At 36.8% G+C, this 9626-nt stretch overlaps 1 protein-coding gene across 1 annotated transcript; it reads right to left on the reverse strand.

The window, feature by feature from the left end:
* Positions 1 to 733: 733 nt before the first annotated feature.
* Positions 734 to 4594, reverse strand: LOC149030109 (splicing factor-like protein 1). The gene is made up of 2 exons (XM_089152246.1): positions 4466 to 4594; positions 734 to 3429 (listed from the first exon to the last, which is right to left on the reverse strand). Exon 2 carries the CDS (start codon positions 3364 to 3366, stop codon positions 1021 to 1023), a length of 2346 nt encoding a protein of 781 aa, XP_089008372.1. The 5' UTR covers positions 3367 to 3429; positions 4466 to 4594; the 3' UTR covers positions 734 to 1020.
* Positions 4595 to 9626: the final 5032 nt, after the last annotated feature.

Raw genomic sequence — 9626 nt, forward strand, 5'->3', positions numbered from 1 at the left:
GATTAAAAAGGTAACGTCTTTATAAGCGTAACTCTTAAGTCTCAGCACAGATAAACAACTCTCTACAACTCTACACTCTGAGAAGCTATCTCAAAGCCTTCACTGTTATGTGTGAGCAAACTTGATCATTGGAGGCGGTTCATCGGCATACAACTACCATACCACATGTCGGCCCACACTAACTCTTCTGTAATGCAGGTTATTCAACTAATGGGGCAATGTAGGCATGTTTTGGATGCAACGGTTGGATTGTAAAGGAAATCTTTTCTTATAAACAATGGATACTCATTAGGGAATAGAATATCTCTTTAGAGAGACTTTCTCGATGAGTGTCCAATGAAATTACATGATTTGGTCATGTGAGAAAAAAAAAAAAATTAAAAAACAAATAATTTTTTATATATTCAAAATATGATATTATTATATAATATTATCAGACATTATTGAACCCACAACTTCTTACTAAAAAGGTGTTGGTCTCTCCAACCAAACAACTCTGCTATGTCACCATTAAATAAACATACAGTGGTTCGTAAGATGTCACCATTTATTTATCCCTGCTATTGGTTTATGGAAAGAACAGAGGAAAATTCTCAGTCAATTTGTCAGGCAGCTTAGTTGAATATAAACAAAGCATCCCAAGATATTTTATCTGCACAGATGTCAAGTACATCCATTAGCTTCTGCAGCAGCGAAGCCACCCAAATGAACTACACAACATAATGGACAAGTAGAAGCTACGAATCTTTAACAGCTCTTGAGCTGCTGATGCATTATTTCTTAAATCTCAAAACCTATATACAGACTGACCAGGACAGTCATGATTAACAGGAAATGTCGAAAATAAATGGGTGATGAAAAACAATTATGGTATAATAACCCCCATAGATGAAGGTAACTGGTTGCTCAAAGGAATCTGTGAGCAGAGAAATTGGTTGAGAACCCAAACCAACACTGTCCCTCATAGCAATGGAAGCCTCAAGTCCGGTGGATATGGGACAAGCTGTTAACTATTACTGTCTAGAACCACTGGTAGAGACCCCTTGTACTTCGAAAAGAGGCAATTCCTGAGGATCCCACATTTTGGGAACAACTTATTCCTCTTACTAACAATGTGTTCCCATCAATCTTTTGACCCTGCACGTGTGCCGCAGCAGCTTCTGCACTTACCGGATCATCAAACCTAACAATGCCGAAGCCTTTACTCAATCCAGTGCTTCTGTCCTTGATCACTTTTGCTGCAACTATCATGCCAAAATGAGAGAGCATGTCTCTTAATTGATTATCATCCAGAGTCTGAGGAAGATAACCTACATAAATATCTCTGATGCCAACTTCATTACCACATTTGCTTCCTGTATTTGGAATTGGCCTGACACCAGGGGGACAAAAATGGCCATAGGATGGTGAAGTAGACAATTTGCATTTATTATGCCCCACATCAATGATTCCTGGAACTGTTGAGGCACCAAAAGTGAGACCTCCTCTGCCAAAGTCTGCGAAACTATGACACTGATGGTCGAGGTTGCTAATTGGAGTGGATGCTGCCAATGCACAGTTGGAAGCTTGATGGCTGCTACTTCGGCATATATCACATAAACTAATTTCAAAAGATGCTTTCTGACTAAGATAATTGTATTGTTTCTGCTCCCGCTCACAGCTTCGTGGAGTTGGAGTTGGAGTTGGAGTTGGAGTTGGAGTTGGAGTTGAGCTGACACCAGGGAGAGAAAAATGACCATAGGATGATGAAGGAAACAACCTGTAGTCACCATGGCCCAGTTCAGTGATCCGTGAAACTGTTGAGGCACCAAAAGTAAGACCTCCACTTCCAAAGTCAGGATATCTATGAACCTGATGGTCAACATTGCTAACTGGACTGGATGCTGCAAATGCACAGCTTGTAGATGGATAGCTGCTGCACTGACATATTTCACACAAATCAATTTCAGAAGTTGACTTACGACTAGGACGAACATATTGCTTGCATCCTCGCTCACCACCATTTCTGCACAACCTCTCATCTTTGACCATACCCTTGAGCACAGCTAGCTCCTTTAACTGGGAAAGTTTGTGCTTGTTAATCCTTCCATCCACTGGATTAAGCAACTTTTCAACCATTTTCACAGCCGCATCCAGTGATGTCTGATTGTCTGCCTCTACCAGCACATGCAAATCATCATTATCCGAGGGATCAGGCTTCTGATGTGCCCTCTTTTTTAGAATAGAGCCATTACCTCTTATAACAATCCTAGCCCCAGTTTCTTTCTCCATTCTCTTCTGTGTGTTCCCACGAGGACCAATTATGAGACCAATGAAATTATGTCCAGGATATTCCTTTAATGGTAGGTAAAGTTTCTTGTATAGCTTTGATGGCTTGAAATCAGGAGGAGGTTCGAACATAGGGCTCTTCTGAATCAACTTTAGAATGATATTTTGCCTCTCTTGAATAAGTTTCTCCGTGTAACTGATGTCCCTTGAATTCATCCCAATTCCAAGTTTCTCATTCGCTGGAAAAGGAGAATGGGAGATCTCTTCTTTTAGCCTGTCATAATGAATCTCTGATGCTTGCAGCTTCCTGTTTATCTCAAGAAGCTTCATCTTCAACTCCTGTATTTCAGGATCAGAATGAGCTCCAGTAACAATGTCTTTAGTGAAATCAGGCAGTTGAATTGGTCCCATCATTTTTAACTGAGAATCTTCCACAGCCCATCTGGTTCTCCTTCTTTTACTCGTTCTATCACCTTCGCCTTCTTCCCCACCATCTTCAGGCTGTTCATCCCTACTATGCCTTACCTTCCCTGAACTTCCAGTGTGGTCCTGCTGCTCGGGAGTATTTTCAGCATTAACAAACACTTTGGGACTTCCAGACTCATCATGGATATCTGTCAGAGAATAACCGATATTTAGTTCTGGTTCTATGCTCACCTCTTGCTTGCACTTCTTTTGTGAAGGATGAACCTGCAGCGAACATGTGTCACCAGCTGTAACATCCAATAGCCTCTTCTTTTCCTTCGAATTGTGGAATTTGTTGTCATCAGAGTCACTCTCTGAAAGTGATGCAGGTAAAGATTCCTCTAATGAACCTTTATATGGTTCTTCACTTGGATTTTCAGTCAAATCATTTTCAATTTCTGAAGATAATTGAAAAGCATGCATTACTATTCTGTCCCAAGTTGTGTCCTCTATGAGTTCCTCAATTGGTTGTTCAGTTTCATCTTTGTCACTCTCAGAAGCCTGCTGAGAGACAGATTCTTCTGAAGGCTTCTCCGATAGTTCCTCATCTGGTTCATAACATATATCCCTAGTTGATAGTTCCTCATCTGGTTCATAACATATATCCCTAGTTGATACTTCCTCAGATTTCATCTTTGCTTTGAGTGCCAGATATGAAGTCACAGATGGTGTGGGATCTCATGCAAGATGTTTTTGCTGTATAAAAAGTATCAAAAGGCATCAGAATATGTGTAGTAGGAGACCACAGATACTCCCAAGAATATACACAGATCTACGGAACAAGTTCGTCCAGCTCCACTTTGCTCTTCTGGAGAAACAACAGAACTATTTAAATGTTTCTCTTCATGGATGGTGGAATATATGCAGGGGATGCATCTTCACAAAGTATCAGACATAACAAGAGGAAAAACATGGCTTTCCTCAAAATAAACTGGAAGATTACAAAAAGAACAGGCCAAACTAAAAAGATACGAGCAATTCTTTGGAAAAATAAGCACCCATCTGGAAGAAAAAGTAAAAGCAACTACATATATGTATCGTCCAAATTCCAAGAAAAACAACAGATTATATGTTATGAGGGATACAGTCAACCGTCAAATGAAGAATTAAAATCAAATATTTGTATACTTTAGGAGACAATAATATTTCAGTAGAAGCATAAATTGCCAGAGTTCTCTAAGCTTCACTCCAACCATAGAATCCAATATCTGTACTACGATGTTGAATAAAAGAAACAAAACTCAAACAAGAACGGCATATGATCTTCTTTTTTCCCTTACTTTTATTTATTTTAAATGGAATCAAACGGAAGAAGAAAAAAAAAACCCAGAAATGCAGGCACTGTGCAAGTTGAACCGGAGGTGTTTGTTTGAGATGATATTAAATTGAACAGTCTTTTGTGGAATTCATTGTTTATTGCACTGTAGACCACCGTTACTTACGGTCCGTTCTTTCTATTTGAAAGAAAGAAACTGATTCTCGCTCTCCTAACGTAAATGGATGTTCCAGAGGAACGGGACCTAAAATTAGCTAAGAGTCACTTCAACTGAAAGAGAAAACTAGCAGCTCATCACAAAAAGCATCAAGAAGAGATAAAATCAACACTGATTTTGTAAATTCTTAAAATCTATGCAATTGAAGAACACTAAATCAAGAAAAGAACCACCAATCGTTCTGGACTGAACAACCCAACGAAATCGGAAAACAAAATCTCGCTTCGATGAGAACGTACCTGTTTGAAGTTGCGAGTGTCGAAATGATTCCCTGAACGATGAGAGATCGTTCGAAATCCTAATGAAGCTCAGAATGGGAAACCTTGCGCAGAAGCTCACTCAATCACTAATTCAGTGTTGTTTTTCTCTCTCTCCGTTACGAAATGTCTGTAAGAATTTAACGGCTAATAGCTAGCATGGGGGTTCTTATTTATACTGCCTTTGCGAGCTTGGACATTTTTAAATTTTAAAATAAGAAATCCGTTTCATCAGTTAGTTAGTTATTGTTATTTTTTTAATTTATTTTATTTTATTTTATTTTATTTTTCTCCCTTTTATTTTTGAAAAATACTAAATTTCTACATCATCAATTAACTAACGAAGCCTAACGTGTAAGAAAATATTAAATTTTTAAGTAAAGTCTATAGTTAAATTAATAATTTTAAAAAGTACCCAAGATAAATTAGTAATTAAGCTACACTAAAGGGCATGAGTAATATCCTCAAGGAGATGTCATAATTTTTGAAGTAAACCATATGTTTTGAAGGACACGGATTAATACTTTATTTAAAGGAGGGAGAGGGTCAGAAATGGTATCACTTGTTTGAACTCTACATGGGACCCATGATCGGATCTTGCTTGGGAGCAGCCCTGCTCCCAATATTGCACGGTCCAGATTCAATTTGAGGTCCAGAGCAAATCTAGACCATTGAATGAACACTTCACTCAATGGTCCAGATTTGTTCTGAACTTAAAAATGCACCTGGACCTTTGCCTGCTGGGAGTAGCGTTGCACCCAAGCAAAATCACCTATGATCAAAAGAAAATTCTTGTGTGGGTCTCCAAAGGGAAACTCACCGCTTGCATGTTAAACTGCGCGTTGTTTCAATTATCTCTCGTTTGGTTAGGCGTTGTGTAACGTTTCAATTCTAAGAGACTAGTTCTTGTGCAAAACCATTGTTTTTGTGCTAAAAGACCATTATTTGCTTGGAAATGGGTATTTGATAAATCCATTTTGAAAACATTTTCAAAATACTATGAGAATAAGTTGGTATTTGATAAACTCATTCTAAGGTTTCAATAGGGATAAATTTTATCACTTCTTTTTTCTGTTCTTTGGTAAAATATTTTTTTTAATGTTTTGCAAAAGACGTTCTTCATACCAATTTTCTAACTAGTCCGTTCTTAAAAACAGAAAAATGAACCATTTTAACAAACGCCTGTAACCCATTCTTCGGTTCCCAAATAACAAAAGAATACCCAAAAAAAATATCTAAGAACGTTACCAAACAAACCCTAAACAAATTGCTCTTGGATGAATGAGTCCTACCTGCATTTATTCTTGCACAGCATCTTACAAAGTAGACCATTGACCATTTGTCATTGGAAACAAATAGCAATGAGATACAATTTCAGGAAAATAAGCAAGTAATTTCCACTTCACAATTAAAAGTTCTCATCAACATAGATTGGATTAGCAGCAAAATGATAAACATTAAAAAGTCATCTTATCAGATTAACTTAATACCACAATAATTTCAATACAACTTTACTCCACAATTCCAAAATCATAAGTTTATTCAACTAATTCTAATATAATAATACTTTAAAATTATAATTTATAATAAAAAAAAAATATCAAGAACCATCCATATTAGGGACAGAAATAGACCCAATCAAAGATAGGGCTAGTGTCAAGGCCAATCAGAGTCATAGACAGGGCCAACCGAACCCGTCAATGCCCGTAATCTCATACAGTTTGTCACTCATGAACATGGCTTTAGTAATTAGTATCAGCATTTTCTCCATCATTTTATCCTTGTCTGCTTGATTCCATAACTTCTTTTTCCTTGAACCACAACAATCCATCGATCTCACCATCAGCTGATTCCAATACAAATACCTCATATCATGCTATGCTCATGATAGCTGAACTGATGGATCTTAGAAAGAATCCTCTGAAAGTGAGGCCTTGGCTTTCCACTTGAAGGTGAAGGCTTGGTTATGAAGACAACAATGCTCTATGCCCTAGCTGAAGGCATTGATCAAGTTATTGTAGAGTCTGGAGGTTAGGCCCATAGTGGCAAATACCCGTTTGCAGTCCAATTGGAGGTTAGGCCAAGAGTGGCAAATATTGCTCGCTTGAGCTCTTACTTTGTGTCCTTTACGGTTTCTCATGTTAGGAGGGCCTAGTCCTTGACAAGCACAAGTGATTGAGTCGTTTCTACTGAGTGGTTGGAGTTATGTAACCCCTTCCCCACTTTTTCACTTGAATACATGTCCACTTACTAAAAAAAGAAAAGTGAAAACGACCTGGTTTCCAAAGCATCCCTCGACATGTAATTTTAATCAAATAAAAGTTAAACATGTGAGAAAAAAGTTTCAACTCACCCAAAACCCATTCTCGATCAGATTGGGATAAGAAAACAGGAGTGCAATTGCATCTTTAAAAAAATTTGTTGTGAATTATCGTTTGACTTCTAAACATAGTTCCAAATTATAGAGGAAAGAAGGCAAAAGGAAAGAAACAAATTCTCCCGAGGAAAATTTTGGTAATAAAACCCGACCAGCTCAACCTAAAGTCCGTGTAACGATAGGCATAGCTGGTCGCCCTCACTATCAAGATATCATTATTTTGGAAAATTCACAAGTCCTTTTCCATCCCAAGTTCTTGTGGTTACGTTTGTTCAACCAATTTTTTTCAATTTGTAATATTATCATTAGTAGAGGGTAAGATTTATACTTTTCAATGTAAAGGTCATGGGTTCGACATTTGTGGATGATAAAGCTCCCCCTAAGGATGTAATCGAGGTGTGCGCAAGCTGCCCGAATGAACCTCAAAGACCCAAAAAAATAATAATATCATTAATAATAAAATAAAATTGTAATATTATTAGGTACCAATCTTTTTTGTTTTTTCAGTAAAATTATTAGATTACCATCGTGATTCCAACCTTAATGGATATTAATTAGGGACTAGAATATTAGTTTAGTTAGTTTAGGGGTTTTGTCGATTAGTCGTTGGGTTGAGTTTGGATCCCCTTCTTGGATGGTCTCCCAGATTGGTTATCTAAATAAGTGCTAATACATTATAAAATTCAACTTAATTTAGCTTAAATACAATGAGTATTCCCAAATTGATTCTTTCCAAGGAGAAAAGTTAAATATAGAAATACGAATTTGAATCTACAAAGATAAAAAAAATTTAGTTATTGAGTAAAATTAAATATTTGTTGGTTGAAGTTTCCATATGGAGCTCAATTCCATCACAGTTTTGAGCCAAATTGGTTGGTTGGCATATTATTAGGGATCAAAATCAAGAGCGGAGCCAGGATTGAATATTGGGGGGGGGCGAATATACCTGGGCCAATGCGGGACCCATCGTGGGTCTCATATCATAAAATTATATTATATTTTGACGTGTGAGACCTACATTACAAGTTTAGGTAAATTAAGCTGAAATTCTAAGCTAGATTTGAATTTCCATTAGTAGAAATGAAATTTTAGAAAAAGTTTAAGGATTAAAAAAAAATCAATGATTATGATTAGATTTGATAAAATCTATGGTTGAATTATAACGATATTCAAATTGCTATTAGTAGAATCAAATTTTAGGAGAAAGAAAAAAAACTAAATAAAAAAATAAAATTATACTTTATTAAATGAATATTAGAAAAATCGTGGTGAATGTGAGAGAGAGAGGAATAATTTGAGAAAAAGAGAGTGAATACTGATAATTGTGGAGAATATTTCAAAAAATTCCAATGTCTGCTAACTACTCCAATATTTTGTGAGACGTGTGAGAAAAAAAGAAAGAAGAAATAAGAATAAAAGAGGAGATTCATGAGAAAATAAATAGGAATGAAAATATGAGAGATAATATAAAGAGAAATTCATGAATTCAGTTAGTTTTTAATTAGAATTTAACCTTTTATTCTTTAAAACTAGGAGTTTAATGATAACTATTTGATTATGATTAAAAATGACATTTGTACCCATCATCTATATCTTAGATTTTTATTTTTAATTTTTTGAGGAGACCAAATAGTGGTATTTCACACGTAAAGTGAGAAAAATTAGGAAAATATATAAGCATTTTTAAATTTAAAAAATCCGGAGCATGGCCCCTCAGGTCCTTACGTGGTAATTTTAGTGGTAATTTTAGGGGATTTTTTGGCTAAGGAGATAGAGGGTAACGTACCGCTTTTATTGAGGTCTTTTATGATTTCTGATTTTTTCTGATTAATAATTTTAAGAGTATTTTTCATGGTTACGTCTTTTAAGGATTGAATTTTTTGACAGTTAAGTGTGAATTGTAAATTGTCTAAAATGCCCTTGTTTTTGTCTGAAAAGACCAAATTATCCCTTCACTTCATATTCTTCTCTTAACCTTCGAAGAAACCCATTAAGTGAATTAAATTAGTGATTTGTCATTGGAAGTTTTCTTACGCAACTCAAATACAATCCATCAGTTCCGAGTCAAATCAGTTGGCATACATGCATATAGGGACCCAAATTGCGGATTGATTCGAATATTCGATCCAGTTAGCATGCATGCATATAGGGATTCGATTTGTTAGTGAGATCGACGAAACTGCTTTGAATGAGTTTTTTATGCTTTTCTAGATTAGATAATTTGTAAAGAGACATGTTCAAGTTGAACACTCAATTCTGTTCGAAACCCAACTCATATATATTATTACTTTCTAACGAACTACTAAAAAAAACAGGAACTAGCTACGTTGATGATTTATTTCAAAAGATCGAGAAGAAGAAAAAATCAATCTGATTTTGGGATTTTGGGATTTCTATTCGAGATTGGTGTGACGGGCTCGGATCATCTCAGGAGTCTGACCAAGAACCTCTGTGAGTCTGTAAATCACCATCTCAAACAACACAAACATGGCTCCTTCCATCACGCTTCCCATTGGAAGCAGCTGACGAGTGTTTTCCTTCACAGCCTGGTGATCGTCCGCCATCGTCTGTGCCTGAATATGAGCAACCACGGTGGCGTATTTGGTGGCTGACGCACATTTGGGCTGCGCCGTGATGAACACCACCCTAGCATTATTAGCCCGAGCGACGCCGCAGATGGCGTCGACGGTGGAAATCCCACCGGGTCCTTCAGAAGCCACAAGAACATCTTTGGAGGAGATGGGCGGCGTTGTCATGTCGCCGACC

The sequence above is a fragment of the Hakea prostrata genome, chromosome 1 (genome assembly GCF_041222555.1).
Source record: "Hakea prostrata isolate BN-2017 chromosome 1, UWA_Hpros_2, whole genome shotgun sequence".
Lineage (NCBI taxonomy): Eukaryota > Viridiplantae > Streptophyta > Magnoliopsida > Proteales > Proteaceae > Hakea > Hakea prostrata.